The sequence below is a fragment of the Phragmites australis genome, chromosome 6 (assembly GCF_958298935.1).
Source record: "Phragmites australis chromosome 6, lpPhrAust1.1, whole genome shotgun sequence".
Lineage (NCBI taxonomy): Eukaryota > Viridiplantae > Streptophyta > Magnoliopsida > Poales > Poaceae > Phragmites > Phragmites australis.
The window spans coordinates 39,499,430-39,519,737 of record NC_084926.1 but is presented as its reverse complement, the minus strand read 5'-3'; the positions used below and the strand labels follow the sequence as shown (position 1 = coordinate 39,519,737).

At 44.0% G+C, this 20,308-nt stretch overlaps 2 protein-coding genes across 2 annotated transcripts; one reads left to right on the top strand and one right to left on the bottom strand.

Moving 5' to 3' along the window:
* Positions 1–1,547: 1,547 nt before the first annotated feature.
* LOC133920656 (uncharacterized) lies at positions 1,548–2,188 on the bottom strand. The gene has a single exon (XM_062365253.1). The coding sequence runs from the start codon at positions 2,126–2,128 to the stop codon at positions 1,760–1,762; it is 369 nt and encodes a 122-aa protein (XP_062221237.1). The 5' UTR covers positions 2,129–2,188; the 3' UTR covers positions 1,548–1,759.
* Positions 2,189–13,089: 10,901 nt separating this feature from the next.
* Positions 13,090–14,197, top strand: LOC133920654 (syntaxin-124-like). The gene is made up of 2 exons (XM_062365252.1): positions 13,090–13,527; positions 13,632–14,197. Exons 1-2 carry the CDS (start codon positions 13,090–13,092, stop codon positions 14,115–14,117), a joined length of 924 nt encoding a protein of 307 aa, XP_062221236.1. The 3' UTR covers positions 14,118–14,197.
* Positions 14,198–20,308: the final 6,111 nt, after the last annotated feature.

Here is a 20,308-nt window from a genome sequence, read left to right as displayed (position 1 = left end):
GTAACACATTTACTCAATCCTGCACGTTACAATAACTATTTCAATATTTCATGTATTTTTACAAGATAGAGGATCATGTAAGAAGACTAAAAAAATTTATTTCATGATTTTTGGATTAGTAAATAATTAACTATGCATTTAACTCGAATTAATAAATGAGTTGCACGTTTTTTTTTTTCAAACTTACTCTCCATGAAATATGATGCAAAGGATATTATTTTTGAAAACAAATTTCACAAAAGGTCTTATAATTGTCTCTAGTTTTTTTTAGAATTTTTTGTGATTTTTTTTAAAAAAATTTGAATTTTTAGGGGTGTTTTTGCAACAAAATCAAACCTTTGGGGGGATTTTTGCAACAAAACAATTTTTGAGAGGGAAAGTCAAAATCCAAGTGACTTTTGAGGGGTTTTTGCATTTATCCCTTTAAAAGCTGATGTAAATTTTAGAGTGATTCATAGTCCACCATACTATCATGCTGGATACGCCACTAGTGGCCGTCACGGTCGAGGAGACCCTTCGGTTCTTCCCGTGGATTCGTGGACCAAGACCTACGGAAGTCTGAGCAATTTTCTGCAGGTCATAATCAAATTAACATCTCGCGACACTCTTGTGATTTAGTGGCGCAGAACGAAGTTGTGGTAGAAATTCATGTGGTGCCACAGATTGGATTCTTTTTTTATCTTTCTTGTGGCTTCTTGGGGAATTACGCTACATCAGGCTATAAATCGGCAAGACTGCAATCAGACATGGTAACGCTATAAGGTGAGCAAAATTTGAGAACCAAAGCTTTGGCTAGGCTTGGTGGTTAGTAGAGATAGTTGTATCATCTATTTATCAAAGATTAAATCTTAGATTTATTTTTTATGTATCTCATTAAGTTAGAATTTTCTTTTAGTGGTCATCTATAAGGAGATACGTGTGGTGATTTCGTCAATCTTCAAACTCCATATCTCCGGTCTTCAATAGGCATTGTGTAAGTTCATACGTATAGTGGTATAAATGTGTATATATGTCTATATATTGTACTAGTATTTCTAGAAAAAGGAGCAAGATTTATTGAAATCAAAACTGTGGTCTCAAACCAGGTGCAACTGGTGGTTGCATTTTAAATTGATATCAAATTCGTGCCATTGACGCGTATTTCATATCGGAAAAAAAATGGATAGATAGGGATCCAACTCAGGTGAAACACCTTAAATATTGGAAAAACGTGCAAATTCGTTGAAAAGCATACTTTGAAGCTTTCAAAAAAACTGAAACTTTGCACAGCTCTAGGTCAGGTCATGTTCTACATGCATGCAAAATCTTAAGCTCAGACTCGACCACATTTAAAAGTTATTGAAAACACAAATTTCATGGACAATAGCACCACTGGACAATGTTTCTCGATGAATTTGCACCATTTTCAATATTTAAAGTGTTTTCACCTGAGTTGCACCTAACCAGAGTGACCTAAATAGACCGGTGAAGTTGGTGGGTTTCTGAAGTTTTCTCCTTTTTCATTTTTTGAAGGACTTTTTTTTAAAAAAAATTTGAAGGACGTTTTCTCTTTTTTCATTGGTTGTACGTGTTACACCAGATATGTCAAAACTCATTGAACACGAATTCCAGATGGCAGCTTTATAGTTAGCCACCAATGCGTGGAGGTTACCAAGGAAATGAGGGATCCAAACTCCGAAAAGCAAATGGAGCACACGAATCTCATGAATACTACTTGATCGCACGAGCGTACATGATGGCATCTCACGTTGCCACCTCCTCACCAGCCGAGCGCCGGCACGGCGCGGCCGGGCGCGACGAGGTTGCCTGCGGGGTCGTAGTTGATGACGCCGGAGAAGTCTGGGAGCTGGCACTTGCCGCCCATGAGGATGCCCTTCTGCCAGACGCACGGCGACGCCACGCCCTCGCCAGGCTGCACCTGGTGGACGGTGGCAATGGCCGGCTCCGTCCGCCGCCGGCTCACGCTGGCCAGCGCGCGCCGCAGCCGCTCCGGCGCCGCGTGCGACGCGCACAGCGCCAGCGCCAGCGCGCACACGGCCAGGAACGCCGCCGCCGCGCCCAGGAGCTGGCCCGGGGCCGCCGCCGGCAGCGCGGTGGTGATCGCGTGCAGCGCGAGGTGGCGCGGCATGCTGAGCTGAGCTCGCGGCGGTTCTTCGAGTCACCAGGTTTGCTTGGCTCGGGTGGTGTGGCTACCTCTGATGCGCTTGGAGCATGCTGGATTTGAAGGTTATATAGGTTTCAGCCAGATTTTCCGGGCGTCTGTAGAGTGGTTCACTTGCTTTGGGCTGGTGATGGCAGCGTTGCCTGGCACCAGAGTTTCAGAGAGTGGTTTGGTTTGCTGGCTCTGCAGGTTCCAACTTCAACAAGCCCTAACTGAACCATTTCAGCTTCAGCCTTCAGCCTTCAGGCTTTACAAATCCAGTGGATTGCAGGAGATGCACTTGAAAATTGAAGCTGCAACGGAGAATTTGTTGTAGCTTGTAACAGATGCAAAAATGCAGAGATGTACTAACAGGCTCGTAGTATTAGTTCTTCGTCACATTACTATTTCATTTCCAATAAAAAAATAGTAATCCAGCTTTTCTTCACTGCTCCGAGACAAGAATTGCATGTACAGTTTTCATATAGTACATTGATTTATGAGGGCGTTAACACAAATTTCTAACATTAATATAAGTAATTTTACATGCATTTGGTGTTGCTCTGTATTTTGTCACCCAGTTTTTATTGCTCACTCAAGTACTATTCTGAGTCAACACTTTCTCCTTCAAGATTCCGAGGGCTTCTTCCCATCCTGGGACGATAGCAATGCGAAAGAAAAGTTAGGCATCCACATTCAGCTTTTCCAAAAGAAAATAAGAACGACCTACAATCTTGATACAACAACAGTAGAGTTTTATTGAGAAAGACACCTCAGAAGAAAGTCTATGGGCAATTCTGGTTGCTTGAGCTTTAATTTCAGGAGATAATGCTGATCTGATAGCTCCAAGTAGCACATCTGCTGCGTTGTGAACGCTTGAGGCATTGTCTAAATCTGGGACCAGATATTGTCTTTGTAGGGGTTCAGGCGCTACTCTTAACAAGTGCAGCCTCTCTGCCCAGTAAAACTGGTCCAGCAGGAAAGGACATACTACCAGCATGACGAGATTGTTTAGTACAATGAATCCATCCCAACGCAAATAAGAATATTATTTGAAACTGTCAAGAAAATGTGGAATCTAGAAGATATCATATTGTATGAATCAGCATCAGAACTTCAAATTATCGTACAAAATTAGGGTGCATGATGCTTTTTGCTGGGAACAAGGTATCAATGCCCAAAAGCTACTTCCATGTTCCATCTAATTACTGAAAAGATATCAATGACCAAAAAACTAATGCCATACATCAGAAGAACCTGCACTATCTGATTGTCTAGACCAATGCAAGTGTTCAAAATTCGAATGACACGGATGGAGAATGACTCCCCCCTCCTGCCAGGTCTCACCCCGAGCTCGGTGTCCACTGCCACCTCACCGCCGGTGCCGCAGCCAGCATCGCACACACCGTTTGCTCGCCCATTTTTGGCCCGGTGTGTCGAGCTCGGGAAGGACGAAGGTACAACGTTGGCTTCAGGACACCCCACCTTCGTCCTCGCCTTGGCGCTCCCTGTCTGTGCCACCATGCTACGTTGTCCCACCTCCGACCATAGTCTGGTTGCGGACGGAGTTGAAAGGGAAGGCCGTCCTTCAGGAGGACATGCCTAAACTCACCGTCGGCCAAGTTCCTACTCACGGTTTCATGGCTGCCGCTAGGAGGGCCAAAGCCATGGCTCTCCCTTGCAGCCAGCCTCGTCCCTAGCTGTTGACTGCTCCGTTTGACCTGACCGCTGATGCTGGATGAACCTTGGTCACCGGGCGTCGCCGATGTCGTTCGCCTGGGAATGGCCAAAGTCGTAAGCCACCCTCCCCGACTCGGCGCAGCTTGCCCGCGGAGTTGGATGGCCGATGCCTCAATTGTTTGTCTTGGACGCACCGTCGGGCGGACTACCGTCTCCCCCCCCCCCCCCCGTGCTTCCATTATCGTGGGTTCCAGCATTACACAAAAAACTGTAAGCGGCCTCGGACCGCCTCCTCGGAGTCCGGGGATTCTGATCGGCACCGCCACTTCACCTGAGTTTCGCCCAAAGGTTCTATGTCTGCTGGCTCAGCTGCGGTGTCTACCACCGGGTCCGATTCCACGCCGTTTGGGTCCACGGCTTTGGGGCCAACTCCACCCGGCTCTCCACCGATAAACATGCCTCCTTCTTCGTTGCATCAGCTACAGTGTGAGGCGGTGAACAAGGGCTCTCATACCTCCAGTCAGGATGTTTTTGTCGTAGGCGCTACTTTCCCGCCAGTCCGTCGCATCGTCTCATGGACATATGCGTTCACTGTGGAGGAAAATTAGCTTCGGTGGGCGCTCCTCGCCTATGCTGATCATGCTCGACAGGGTTTCACAGCACTTGATCTCTCAAGCCTCCTCTCTAACGAACTCTCAATCCCAGCATACGACTTCACCATCAAGACATTCTTCCCTGACAGCTTCCTTTTCATATGTACATCACAAGCTGTCCGTGACGCCATCCTGGTCTCCAGTGGAAAGTCTCTTCCTGCTGATGTTCGTTGGTTCTTCCAGCCATGGAAGAGGTTGGCTCACACGGCTGGTGCTATTCTGGCCTACCACGTGGTCGTCTCCTTACGCGGTGTCCCACCTCACACTTGGTCCATGAACACGGGTCATCGGCTGCTTGGTGATCACTATTGGGTTGAGAGGCTCGACAACAAGCTCCTCTTGGTTGATCGGCCAGACTTTGCAGTCATGCATGTTGTTGCTTGGTGTGACCAGCCTCATAACTTCCCCAGCAACGTCGTGATGGAGGTGACAGAGCCCAATTGTGTGTTCCGGTACGAAGATCCTTCCATGCAGCAGCTCTTCGACAATCTCCCACCTTACATCATGGAGAAGAGGTCCCTGTAGTACAACATCTCCATCTGCCTCGTCTCTTTAGCTAAGTTTCGGGTTCCTTCTTCACTGAGCAGCGATGGCTCAATTCCTTCGGATGACGGCAAAGGGGAATTCGACGGTGGTCTTGCCAGTGCCATGGGTCATTCCGGATTGCCTCGAGGGAGACAAATATTATTTCTCCCGTTACTTGCCCCAACGTCAGGGGCCTCCTCGCCAGCAGATGGTCATGTTCGGGGTGCTCGTCGAGCTGTCGGATGTCTCCCAACACCATCGAGCTTGTCGTCACCTGCCTCGACGCCGATGATCTCCACGCCGCCGGGTGGTCGCATTCGGGGTGTTCACTGGGTGGTCAGAGCTCTTCCAACGTCGTTGACATCGGAGCACATTTCCTTCGGCTCGTTTGGTGGCTCGCCTCCCAATACAGTACCTCTTCCGGTGCCCCCCCCCCACGGAAATAGATGGCTCACGTCACATGCCCAGTAGCTTTCGGTGTGTCACAACCTACACTGACGGATCCTACTATCCTTCTCCTCCCGACCCATGACGAGGCCGCCATTAGGGGCGTTGACCTTATGACAAAGGAGCAAATCTCTGAGTGCAGATTCGTGGGGCACGTCTCCAGTCTCATGACCAAGGAACGCATCTCCCATGACAGTTCGGTGACCCATTCTCAGCCTCCGCCTATGCGTGAGCAACACATTGCATTGGTTTACTTGAGGCGTCATAGGGTGCTCAAGTCACTTGTGGGTCCAATGTTCATAGGGACTCCTGCTTATGTTGTTGTTTCATGCGTTTCCTTAGGCCATGCTTCCGCCAGCCCATCCACAGCAAGCCATGGGCAACGACCCATCTCTTCTTCCTCATCCAAATACGCTGGAAGCCCAGCGTCGCAGTCGAGTTTGAGGCGTGGTTCTAGGGCGTGTTGTCAGACGACCAACAGTTGCCGTTCAACTCATCCTCAACCTCACGTTGCGGACCTACCTGATAGCGTGTGCAATGTCAATGGCAATGTCGATGCTCCAGCCGCCGAGGGGCAGACGGTCCGATCCTTCCTTCTTGGCCTCACCAGGGAGGTTCCTGCCCCCCTTGTGACACCTCCCTGTAGGCCAGCACTAGCTCCAGAATGAGCCCCCAGGAGGAGTGTTCGTTTGGCGTCCTAGGCTCGAACTCCTGTCGTGCGCCCGTCCAAAAGGGCGAGCTCCTATTAATGCGCCGCCTGGGACTCATCAAGGATGGAGAGGCTATTCCCCCCCCCCACCTCCACCAAAACTACTTCTGCATCTTTGAACAACCACTAACGGGTCATCATATTCAAGCAATACGGGAAACTTTTCCCCACCCAGAATATCCTTGCCGATGAGGAGGCAACGTGCACTTCGCCTCTGGTTTGAGCGGCGCCTCCTTCTACCTGTTGTCTTGGTCAATGGATAACATTAATATTTTTTGCTGGAACATTCGCGGACTCAATTGTGAGGTCCATCAGAATGTGGTTCGAACATTGTGCGCGGAACAAAACGCTTCAATTATATGCTTGATTGAGACGAAGATGGAAGAGTTCTCTCCTTTCCTCATCAATGAAATATGCGGCTCAGCCGTATCTGGGTACTCCTTCTTGTCAGCCACCAACACTCGAGGTGGCATTTTGCTTGTTGATATCCTATCTCCCTATCTGCAGTCCAGGTGCAGCTTTACTCTGTCACCGTTCAAATCTCTTCAGAGGCGACATGTGTTTTTCACTTAACTGCAGTGTATGGGTCTAATGAGGATATTTTGAGAGATTCCTTTTTAGCCGAGCTTGCTGTGGTCCAATCGTTATGTCTTTGCCCATCGTTGCTTATATGTGATTTCAATATGATTACCTCTGCCACGGACAAGAACAATTCCAACCTCAACGTCCGTTCAATTTCAAGATTCCGGCGATTCATTTCCGCCCACGAATTGAAGGATTTGCATCTTTTCAGTAGACATTACAGTTGGTCTAATGAGAGGGCCATCCCCACTTCGGTGCGTCTTGACCGAGCTCTGGTGTCCAGACAGCTTCTTACAAGAGTTGTCCTCTGATTGCTCAAATCATTGCCCGTTGCTCCTCTCAACTTCAGTGCTCTCTCAAAGCCAGTGATGTTTCCAGTTCAAGTCATTTTGGGTCAAGATGTATGGTTTTCTTCAAGTCATTGATAGAGGTTGGTCGCTGAATTTAGATGAGCAATCTAAGCCTCCCCTGGTGTGGCTGCACATTCTGCTTACGCGTGGTGCCAAGGAGCTACAAAGGTGGAATAGCAGAGCTATTGGCAATATCATGGAGTAGCTTCTTCTTGGCCGGGAGGTGATCACTCGTCTGGAGATGGCCCAGGAAGGTAGGCCGCTCACGCCTGCTGAAGCTGACCTTCGCAAGCATCTCGAGCTACTTTGCCTCAGCTTGTCCTCCCTCGAACGCATTATCACAAGGAGTCGTTTTAGAATCGCCTGGCTACGGGATGGCGATACATACACCTAACTATTTCACTCCTTTGCTAAGTTCTGCGCGAGGAGGAGACACATCACCTCTCTATCCACGCCGGCTGGTCCAACTTCCTCCCACTCGACTATGGAGGAAGCATTGTTTTCTCATTTCAACTCCATATTGAGGGTGGCTCAGAGATTTTTCCATCAACCTCCCGGAGCTTGGGATTTCACCCATAGACTTGAGTTCGCTGGATTCTCCTTCCACTAGGGAGGAAATTGAGGCTGCTATCAAAGGCGTGCCCCTCAACAAAGCCCCGAGACTCGATAGGTTCACTGTTGAATTCTACCGGGTTGCTTGGCTGATCATTAAGAACGACGTTCTTCTGGAGATCAGCGCCTTCAACATTGGTGATCGCCAGGGTTTAGTGCGCCTGAATAATGCTTTGATCACATTGTCGCCAAAGAAGGAACAAGCCACATCTACCTCAGACTTTTGCCCCATTAGCCTTATACACAGTATAGGCAAGATAATAACCAAGGCTATGGCCATTCGGCTCGCTCCTCAGCTAAATTCACCCATCATGCCCAGCCAAAGTGTTTTCATCGCCGGGCGCTCCATTCATGACAACTTCAAGCTGGTTCATGCCACTGCGAAGCTGCTAAAGAGAATCAAGTGGCCAAAGATCCTATTAAAATTTGATATATCCAAAGCGTTTGATTTGGTTAGCTGGGCCTTCCTCTTATAGGTGCTGAGATCATGGGGTTTTGGACCTCGTTGGTATGGTTGGATCAAAGCAATCTTCGGGTCTTCGACAACCAGAGTTCTCCTCAATTCTATGCACAGGCCTACAATTGTTCACACCAAGGGTTTGAGGCAAGGGGAAGGGGATTCTATATCCCCCTTCTTGTTCATTTTGGTCATGGACACCCTAGCCCGTCTGCTTACCTTGGTCGGTGATGCGGCCATCATTGATCCTACAGGACACGATCATTTTCTTGTTGCCAACTCGGCAAGATATTCATGCACATTTGGCCATCCTTGATTTTTTTTTTGGCGCGGCATCAAGCTTTAGAGCTAATTTGAACAAGTGTGTTGCTATCCCCATATGTTATTCCGAGGAAGACATCAACATCATTAATGAAGTTCTTCCCTGTGGATGCTCATCCTTTCCCATCCAATACATGGGCGTCCCTCTTTCAATCGACCGTCTACGCAAAAGCCATAAGTAGCTAGTGGTGTATAGGGTTGCCACTAAACTACATACTTGGCAGAGAAAATTGATCTCCAAATCGAAGCATGCTACTTTGGTGAGGTCCGTCCTCTCATAAACTCCTTTGCACGCGTTGTTGTCCATCACAGTGCCCCTATCGGTGATCAAGGAAATTGACAAAATCCGTAAGGCGTTCTTATGGGCGGGTGATAGAACAATGACTGGAGGCTATGCCTCCCTCTCCTGGACTTGTGTTTGCTGACCGTTGGGATTTGAAGGCCTCGGCATTCAGGACCTACACTTAGCAAGGATTGCCCTTCGCCTCAAATGGTTATGGTGCCAACGGAATGATCCTTCGAAACCATGGGCAAGGCTCCCAATACATCACGAGAGAGAGTTTGTCGTGTTGTTTGAAGCATCAACCATGTTTCAAGTTGGAAATGGCAACTCAATTCTCTTTTTGTTCGACTCTTGGATCAATGACCAATCCATCAAAGCCGTAGCACCTGAGCTATTCAACTGTGTTACTTCATCAGTCGCCAAAAAACGGACACTAAAGGAGGCCTTGATCAATAAAAGATGGGTGAGAGGCATTACTGGTCCTCTATCTATACCGGTGATTGTGCAATATTTGCAGGTTTGGCATCACACTGATTCAGTCACCTTGAGCAATGATGCTGACCGAATCATCTGGAGATGGACGGCTTCTAGAAACTACACTTCAAAATCGGCATATTAAGCCATGTTTCAGGGCTCCATCCGCTTTCAGGGTGCTTCGTTGGTGTGGAAAGCTTGGACCCCAGCCAAGGTCAAATTCTTTGCTTGGCTAGGCCTCCATAACCGGCTCTAGATGGCTGTGCGTAGGCACCGTCATGGACTACAAGTGGATGATTCTTGCACGCATTGTCGCAGCTACCAGAGACTGCTGATCACTTGCTTCTCTACTGCACGTTGGCTAGAGAAGCATGGTTGCGAATTATGGGGATTCAAGTCCCGGTGGCAGAGACTCCACTCATTGCTTGGTGGCTTGAATTATGAGGCCACGTTGCTCCTGAATTCACAAAGGTTTGGACTCGTTAATCCTTCTAACTTGCTGGTGGTTGTGGTTATCACATAACGTCATCATCTTCAACAATCGTCGCATCTCCTTGGACTCCTTCGTAGCTCTCATCAAAGATGATATTGGTCACTGGTGTGAGGCGGGGGCAAAGCACTTAGCGATCACCATGGACAAGCTGTGCTCTTTTGTTTCGGTCATTTGATTGCTGCTTTCTGTTATTGTTTGTAGCATACTAATCGTGTACTTTTTCCATTAATCTATTTTGACTGCGTCGAGCAGCATCTGTGACCCATAGTGGGTTGTTGTTTGTAATCCACTTCTTCTTCTTTTAATATAATGATACGTAGCTCTCCTACGTATTCGAGAAAAATATTCGAATAACTCATTTACATATGAGATAGATTAAATTGTTCCACATGATCAAGGGTGAAATGGTGTGATTTTGAATTAAGAAGTCCAGTCTCAACTCCCAAGTAGAACAATAGCCATGTTTATCCGTTCTGTGCCTAGCACATAGATTGCTTTCTAACTCACATCCAAAATATGCTTAATTTATTATTAGTCGCAAACGCCATGGCTGTGAGTGAATGAACTGTACAAATACATTTAAATATCACCAATGCAGCAAATGTATGCTTAGCTTATAGGCACAAACACCATCGCTGTCAGAGAATGGACTGTACAAATACATTCAAATATCACCAATGCAGCAAAAAGTAAAAGAAAAAGGGCAGCATAAATTGAATATAGCGATATTATATAGCAAATGTTATTATCACCTGAGGGATTCCAGCAAGTAGTGCTGCAGCTGTCGATCCACTATTTCCAAAGCAGCCAAAACATATAACATTTTGTGGAATCAGCAATAACATGAAAACTTACGAATCAGACATTTGGCCACTGTGAGGAAATTGTGAGCTCAGTTACCTGCCAGCATGGTGAATAGCAGCTGCGAATCTAGGAAAGAGCCAGCTATATAGTATTGATCTGAAAAGGTAATATCATTTACTACCGATTCCAAATGGCAGCATAAACATATGACATCACTCTAGTACTCACCCAGAAGGTGCCCCCGCCTCGCTTGGGGTCCGTTTGGTCGAGAGATAAAGTAGGATAGGATAGAACCGTTTTTGTTTTTAGGATGTAATGATCTTTTTTTTTGTTTGGTTGGTTGGATGGGATGAATCTCTTTTTTGATTGGAGGGACGAGAACGGATGGGGATGAGAATCATCAACTAATTATATTTTTTAATTTTAAATAATAATAATTAATAATACACTAATCAACATGCACCAACATGTATTAATGTTACTCTTGCCATAGTCATTACTAATTAATAATAAAATATACTAATTAACCATAATCATACTCTAATTAGCTCATTAATTAGCAATAATTAGTATATTAACCCTTACAAATTCTAATCTCATAGTAATATGTACTAATAGGTAATACAAGCATACTAATATTATTAATCGTTTTACTAATATGAATGATTAGCAAATGTGGATGACTTTGTCCCACCGATTTTGAGAGATATCTTCATCCAGCATATTGAGAGAATATTTTTTAGGAGAGATCATCCCATCCCTGCTGCCCCTGAACCAAACACCAGGGATCGTCCCATCTCATCCCACCTCATTCTTTAAACCAAACGGACCCTTGATGATTCTGTTACTGAAGAAGCAGAAGATTGGATTGCAGAATCCAATGGCTGGTATCTAGACGAGAAAAGGATGAACCTGTTGTCCGTCGAGACTATGGCAGCCTTAAGCACCATTAGAAATGCTTTAGGATTTCTAAGAAAACCCATGCTGCAGAAGATTGGCGTCATGAATGAGTATATTAAGGAAGGGCTATTGAAAATTTTGAATGACCAAATAGGAGAAATTTGACTCCTAAAAAGATATAATACAGATACCTAAAAAAAAGCTAGAATGCAAAATGTTCTGCAAAAGTGCAAAGTGCAAAGCCCTGTCCAAAACTTTCTAATAACAGCCATATTTAAAAGAAAATGAGTCGAAGTGAGCTGACCAACTTTGGTCGGGGAGCTCGATAAGATAATCTCCATAAAGTGACAGCTTTAAAGGGTAAAAATACCAACATAAATTTATTTCAGATAAGAAACACACCTACCAATGGAACTTAATCCTACAAATATAAGTCTTGATGAACAATAATTCACTATAAGAATTATGTGACTAAAAGTGATTCTTTAGAGTGATTATGTGGCTGAAAGTGATTCTCTATAAATTTTTTAGAGAAAGTAATCTTTTTAGAGTAAATTCTATGTAAAGGAATTCTCTAGAGTAAATTTTCCATCAGAAACGACTCTCTAAAGTAAATTTTATCAGATAATCCCTTCTCTAAAGAATTTAGAGTAAGGAGAGTTCTACCAAATAGACTATAAGCAGCTGAACTTGATGCAATGCAACAAGGATAACCTGTATGCGCTGCTAAAAATCTTATTACAATGCCGTGGCAAAACGCCGAGATATGGAGGCTATTTGGTTCTTGCCTCCAAAAATTCAAGCCAAAATTTGATCACGTCTAGAAAATTTGACTTCCGTTTGTTTCAAGACCAAATTTTGACCTCTCTCTAAAAATTTTGGTTGACTAAATTTTTTTAATAAAACTAGGCAAGATTTTAGTGTCCAAAATAATCGTCTCAATTTTTGACGGTCAAAATTTTAACTTGGTATCAAATCAATACTACTTGGTAGAATCAATTTTGGTAAGACCTCGATTTTGATATAGCTAAATTGCTGGAGGCGAGAACTAGATAGCCCATGAAACCAACAAAGAAGGCCGGCGTACAGTGCACACAGGAGAAGAAGCAATAGGCTGGAAAATCGGGGCTATTCCATTCCTAACAAAAAGGAACAAATTGTGACGCGCGAATCTCGAGACACAACAGATTCCATCCGTGGAATTGGAACCGACTGGTGCTCGACAAAGTAGTCGTTGACTCACGTATCCGCCGGCGAGAACGAACGAGACCACCACGAAATGATTGGCTCGCGAGGCACCCGCGGGGCCGTGCACACCATACACACGTTGGCGGGAGGAGAGGGGACGCGGGGGCTTCTACCCCTGCACGTCCATTTCGTCTCTTGGATGCCAGCTTTTCTAGGAACGGAACGCCTTCTTCTCCCCTAGGCCGCCAATTGGCACCCACCCTCTGCCATTGCAAAGGAACACGCCATTGCTCCAGAGCTTGCGACATTTTGTTACTCTTGTTGCTGCATTTCCTAGTGTCCCAAGAATTTAAGAAGGCCATCCATGCGCATGCGCCATTGAAGCGTAAGCTCCGCAGTAGCTAGCTAGCTCTCTTGAAGCAACGACGGCGCTTGCGATCATCTTGCTTGATCCCCGACGGGTGGTCCGAGATGAACGACCTCTTCTCGTCGGGCTCGTTCAAGAAGTACGCCGACCTGAAGCAGCAGGCGGCACTGGACGACATGGAGGCCGGAGGCGGCGGGGAGGGCGCCGACCTCGACCGGTTCTTCGAGGACGTGGAGGGAGTGAAGGAGGACATGCGTGGGCTCGAGGCGCTGTACCGGCGGCTGCAGTCGGCGCACGAGGAGAGCAAGACCGCGCACGACGCCCGCACCGTCAAGGCCCTCCGCTCCCGCATGGACGCCGACGTCGAGCAGGTGCTCCGCCGCGCCAAGGCCGTCAAGGGCAAGCTCGAGGCCCTCGACCGCGCCAACGCCACCAGCCGCAAGCTCCCCGGCTGCGGGCCCGGGTCCTCCACCGACCGCACCCGGACCTCCGTCGTCACCGGCCTCGGCAAGAAGCTCAAGGACCTAATGGACGACTTCCAGGTAACCACCATTCTTTTCTTGATCGCTCGCGCGCCTCGAGCCTGCAGGGACCCAGGTCAGCATTGATTGAAAAAGGCGCCGCCTGCTTCTATACATGTATGCAGGGTCTGCGGACGCGGATGGCGGCGGAGTACAAGGAGACGGTGGCGCGGCGGTACTACACTGTGACGGGGGAGAAGGCAGAGGACAGCACGATCGAGGCGCTCATCTCGTCGGGGGAGAGCGAGACGTTCCTGCAGAAGGCGATCCAGGACCAGGGGCGCGGGCAGGTGCTGGACACCATCTCGGAGATCCAAGAGCGGCACGACGCGGTGAAGGAGATCGAGCGCAGCCTGCTGGATCTGCACCAGGTGTTCCTGGACATGGCGGCGCTGGTGGAGGCGCAGGGCCACCAGCTGAACGACATCGAGAGCCACGTCGCGCACGCCAGCTCCTTCGTGCGCCGGGGCGCCGTCGAGCTCGAGACCGCGCGGGACTACCGGAAGAGCAGCCGCAAGTGGACGTGCATCGCCATCCTCGCGGGCGCCGTGCTGGTTGCCGTCCTCGTGCTCCCCATTCTCGTCAACCTCCACCTCTTGACCATCAGATAGGTTTCATCGGTATCGTCACCGATCTCTTCTTCTTACATTCTTGTTGTATTTATATATTATCCTAGTTTTTAAATTATGGTGAAGATTCTTGATAGGCATAAAGGAGTAGCGTCGATTATATGGAGTTGATGTTTGTTTATTTCTTGTGAGCTGGTAGTGAGAGGAGAGTGGAATTAATTGTTCCGGATTGCTTTGTTCTTCGTGATGGTATCGAAGAGGTCTCTGTGGACCGTGGATTATGAGCTTGTTGAGTATGTGATCTAAACTTGTGCATGATCGCATCATCAGCTAAACAGTCCAACAAGAGACAGCAAATTAATCATTTTTTTTCATTTGGGAAATCCAAATCGGGTGCACGAATGCAAACCCGATACCACACCCACGTTTTTTCTTAATTCGATCAGATGCTCATCGACTGTGGATGTGGTAGGGAGTATGTACTCCCGAAGTAACAGACTACTTTTCATTGCAAATCCAAACCATTCTTGTAATTCTCTGTATAGCTTGGACTAAAATCTTCATTCACACCGTTCCTCTATATGTAGCTTGAGAGATGTCATGTGTCCCTCTACTTTAGGGTGGAGGCCATGATTGTCATCAATCTCCGTCCTCCTGCACCCTCGGCTCTGCCGGTGCTCGCCGATGGTCACGTTTTCAGTAGCTTGCTCTCCTTCAGCGCACTTGATTCCTCCTCAACTTGTATCAGGGAAGGAAGTTCACACGTGGTCGGAGCTAAGGTTCACAAAACCGTTTGGATCTGAAAACCGGTCCTCGGCGGTAACTAGAAATTCACGGTTACCGTGAAAACCGCTCAAAATTCGGTGAAAATTTGCTTAAAATTCACTTGGTTAAATTTGAAATTCGTAGAAAAAATCGATCGAATCGACATTCGGTAACCAGTTGAATTACACCAGTTACCGAGCGCATTCAATGATTTATTGACTTGTTTTTCCGTATTGTTGGTAACCGTTCGATTTTAGCGATTTATCGAGCGGTTTTCTCGAATTTCAGTGAAATTCAACAAAAAAAAACTAAAAAATGGCTCAACCTTGCAAAATCAATAACTAATTCATCTGAGTTTTAAATCAAGTGAAACAAATTTTATTGGTTTTCTTGTAACATGGTCTACATGATAAAAGTATTTATACTCATAAAAAAGTTGAATATTTTCTGTGAGAAAATGTATTTGTTAAACCAAGTTAAATGCATAGTTTACCCTTTGCTAATCCAAAAAATCATGAAACCAATTTTGTTAGTCTTATTACATGATCCTATATTTTTTGAAAATACATGAACTCATGAAATAGTTATTGTAACATGCATGATTGTGTAAATATGTTACAACTATGTTAATTCATAACTAACCCATTACACCTTCAAAATTAGTGAAACCACTTTTATTAGTTTACTTATACCATTCTTTATGCAGTAAAAATAATGGTAGACATGAAAAAGTTAATTACAGTGCTACTTCTTAACATATTCACTTTATGCTTGTGAACTTTGTAAAAATTATGAAAAAATTAATAAAACTCTAAATAAAGTGAAATCAATTTTAAAGATCCTCTTAAGATACGCCCTACATAAGAAAATATGTCTTTATATGTTAATATTTTTCTTAACATAAGTTAATAAATGAGCTGCTCGCTTCAACCTTTTCTTTTGTTTCAAACTTCCTCCTATAGAATATGATGCAAACGACATTATTTTTGAAAATATTTTTCACATAAGTTATTAGAATTGTATCTAGTTTTTTAGGATTTTATTTATGTAATTTTTGATTTTTTGATTTTTTTAATTCAACTATGAAAACAATTCGGTTTACAAATGCGGTGCGGTCTGATAAGCTCGGTAATCACGATTATCGAGCGGTAATTGATGATAAGTTGAACCCTGGTCAGAGTGCGTGCCCTGCTTTTTTCTGTTCAGGTGTGCGTAGTCCATTCATTCTTTGATTGTACTGTAGCAACATTTATTTGGCGAGAGATGTCTGGATACTCTCATATTGTTGTGGGCAATGATTATGAGTCTATGGCTAGATTTTGGACGGCTGATAAAAAGTACTTGGTGATGAATGTTTATAAATCCTGTTGTGCCGTGGGCACTTTGGAGATTATGTAATCAGTTTGTTTTTCCGAGATCAGAGTGGATGAATATCAAGCAAGGGTGGTGACTTATCATGATGATCTTACAGACCTGGTAGCCAATGTACAAGGATACAGTCTGGATAGAGGTGGAACGCTTTATCAAGTTCCTGGAGAGTTCCCTAAGGCGACCGCTGATGATTCAGGACTGATTCACGAGGTCAACACATGAAGGTCTGAAGCGGTGCGCAAGCGAAGCAAACCTTGGATTGAGACCAGATGCGATTCATTATTTCTGTAGGAGCAATGGAGTTGCTTGTTGGTTAAAACTGCCGTAAAACTGGCCTAAATTTGTTTAAGCAGTCTTGTTTTGTTATAAAATGGGACAAGGGGGACAGCGGCGGATATAGAAAAATAAAAAAATGGTGTGCTTATTCTAGCACAACATATCACATATCATATGCATTATACCACAAATCTAATAAAATTAAGATTCAAATTAGGCAAAATGCAATACAAATGTTTAGCAGTCTTGTTTTGTTATAAAATGGGACAAGGGGGGACAGTGGCGGATATAGAAAAATAAAAAAATGGTGTGCCTATTCTAGCACAACATATCATATGCATTATATCACAAATCTAATAAAATTAAGATTCAAATTAGGCAAAATACAATACAAATTGTTCAAATAAGAGTACCAGTTGATTTTACGTGAATATAAATTGTAAATTATCAAAAGAAATTACAGATTCAATTTCAGACAATGATGACCCATATTTTAGAAGCACTTGATTACATCGTCAACACTAACCTTTAATAACATGTCTCGCTCTGTAAATGTCATGAGATAATCATTCAATAGTTGATCACTCATACGATTTCTCAACTTATTCTTCACAAAAGTCATAGAAGAAAATACTCTTTCGACACTCGCCATAGCCACCAGTAAAAGCAATATCAATTTGAAAAGCAAATAAGTCAAATTGTATATCAAATGCTTTTGTGTTTGAACAAGTTTGACATAAAGCTCACCAAGAGTCTTTAGATCATTGAACCTACCATCACTTCTCATGTCAATAATAAAGTTATCAAGTTGGAAAAAGAGTCTTGTCAAATCTATACTTAAAAACTCATTGTAATAAAACTTGGCAAAGTTCATTAGCTGCTCCTTATCATAAGAAGCAAATGAATTGAGAGGATTTAAGGTTAAAATGCAAACAAGTAATTGCATATTAACCTTGTCAAACCTGTTACATAAGATGATAAGAAGCAAATCAGTTGAGAGGATTTAAAGAATTAAGGATGAAATGTAAACAAGCAATTGCATGTTAAACTTATCAAACCTGTTATCAAGCTCTTGACGAATGGTATCAATGACGCTAAAATATACTTCTCTTCTAAAATGATCATCATTTGTTTGCTTTGAGTAAAAATGTTGGGATCTTCCAAAAGGTTTATATCTAACATTTGGATTAGAAAATTTAATGTGGTGCTTCATACACAATGATGTGACTTTTTCTTGAAGAAATTCTTCCCATCCATCATCCATCATATGTTCCAATCTATTCTTAGCCAAGTGAACAAGTGTCATAGCATTAGTAATATCCTACCGTATTGCATATCCAGCAAAGCCTGTAAAAACCTTACATATTTATCATGAATCAAACATATATCAGGTCGGTCAAGAACAATATCATGCTTGACTCGCTCAAAGAACCAATACCAGCTCTCCCTATTCTCACTCTCCATGAAGGCAAACCCCAGTGGCATGACTTAATTGTTCTCATCTACCCCAATAACAGACAATATATGTCCTTTATACTTTCTAGTGAGAAACGTCATGTTCAAGCAAATGATGGGTCGACAATGCCTAAATGCTTTGATGGTTGCCGTAAATACAAAGAAAGCACACTACAATACTCGCTTCGCCTTATATTTCACATCAGTCGAGGGGTAATGCTTGATGTCAAAGTAACTTCCAGAGTTTCTCGCATATATTGTGGTAGTTGACGTGATAAGTTATCATATGAATCTTCGTATGTCCCAAACCTCATCTCAATAACCTTCTGTTTCGCTCTCCATGCCTTGGTGTAATTTATTGTAGAACATTTCCTCAATAGCACGGATTATTGATTGTGGCTCATATTTTAGGTTATCCACAATCTCTCCGTACATAATATTGACAACAAAAGCAGATGATAGATTTCGATGTGAGAACTTTATCTTCTTAATGTGACAGTTATGCTCCCTAACTATTGAGCACTTTCAGTAGTTAACTCACTTCCCCCAGAATATGTGCACTCGCCAAGGACAATCAGGCACCAAACACTTGACGTCTTATTTTTACTCAACTTTACAACCTTGAATAGCCTCCAAAGAGATAGCGATCAGAATTTCATAGTATCAATAACAACCTTCTTAATAGGGTATATAGCACCTTAGGATACCTCGTTCTCATGATATTTTCAAGGTATCTCATGACCCCCACTCTGCAGGAACAGGAGCATGTTCCTTCTCGTCGAATGAATCCTCATCGGCAATAGCTTCCTCCAGCTATTGATCCTCTATCTCCATCTCTTCAATTATGCTAGAGATATGCTCCCACTCATCGGTTATACCCCTCAGTTGCATCTCCTGCACATCCCAAACGTCTTGCTCGTCCCCCACAATTGTCAGGTCTGCTTCATCCACCATTGTCTCACTTGTTCTTGCTACTTCTTCCACAATATTTATCTTTGTTCCTTCTGGTACGCCTCAACTAGCAGCACAAGAGGGATATCATGTTTACATGATATATCTACGTACTGCCTTCAAGTAAATGTCGTATTAATCAGGACGAGCTCCCCGAAGTGCCCTGAGTAGCACGACTTAACATAGCTCTCAGCTTAAGCTCATATTGCTGGAGATCCAGTTGAAAATGGCGCATCAACCACTTTTACACGTCTACTATGGTCGTCTTATTGGCTCTACTAAAACCCTTGACGACATGCTAAAATCTAGAGAGATCTACATCGTTAGGACTATAACCAATATAATATTCACCATAATATATCTGAAAATATAATTTCGGATATCATTGGAAACATCCGAAAATATGTTGAATGCTAATACCGAAAAACTATACTTCTGATTATCTAAACTCTAACAAAATTATCAGCATCGATGATCACCTAACAATACGTTTAGTTCACTAAATCAATATTGTCCCTAAGCAAATTAACCAATTTAAACTATTTAACCCTCCGTGTACTTAATAAAGTTTCTAATTATCTATAATTATTACCTATATTATTGTTCTGTAAAATCTAGATAATTGAAACTACCGTACTCTAAATACTACTATATATCTAATGAATATCCTAGCATGTTGAAATTTATCTTTACAATATACTACAAAAGACAGAAAAACGTTATTTTCTGATTACCTTTATAAATCCTAATTCTCATATAATATAACTATTGTTATATTACTTAAACCATAAATCTAGTGGTACTTTAATTACTAATAAAAATATAAGTCTAAAAAATTATCGAAAACCGAGATCCAAAATCCACGGATAAAAATAGTAAGGCTTCACCACGCTGCATCCCTCTCCTCTCCTCCCGTCTCTTTCTTTTTAAAAAAAATTATGGTTATTTTAGCTGATTTTTAATCTTTTTATAATGCGAGGGCAGTGGGAGGGAAGCAGGTGCGGGGGGCTAGGCTACCCGCCATCGCAGTAGGCGGTAAGGGGCGATACGACCGGTTGGCTTGGGGTGGGGTCTACCGACCCTCTCAGATGGCGGCAAGAAGCTCTGCGTTTAGAGGTGAGCTATATCCACCCTTTGAGAGAGCGATAAGAGGTGACGATGTTACTATTATATTTTTACCACCTTCTGAAAGGGTTGTAAGTGCTGTAACTCTTTTAAGAATGGTAGATGGCTATTTGTACCAATATTATTATAAAAACCTATTTATTTAAATATTAATGATAAAAAAATAAAATAAAAACTCCTTTCCCCGCACGAACCGCGGCGTTTCCAGCCGTTTTCACCGCACGCTCCCTCGCTCCAGCACATCGCGCGGGCCCGAGCCCGAGCCCGAGCTTCCGGTCCCGCGCCTAGAA

Excerpts from the sequence above, each read along its gene's own strand:
- LOC133920656 (XM_062365253.1), bottom strand. The coding sequence starts at position 2,128 with ATGCCGCGCCACCTCGCGCTGCACGCGATCACCACCGCGCTGCCGGCG.
- LOC133920654 (XM_062365252.1), top strand. The coding sequence starts at position 13,090 with ATGAACGACCTCTTCTCGTCGGGCTCGTTCAAGAAGTACGCCGACCTG. Across the intron at positions 13,528-13,631 it reads ACCTAATGGACGACTTCCAG|GGTCTGCGGACGCGGATGGC; the intron begins GTAACCACCATT and ends ACATGTATGCAG.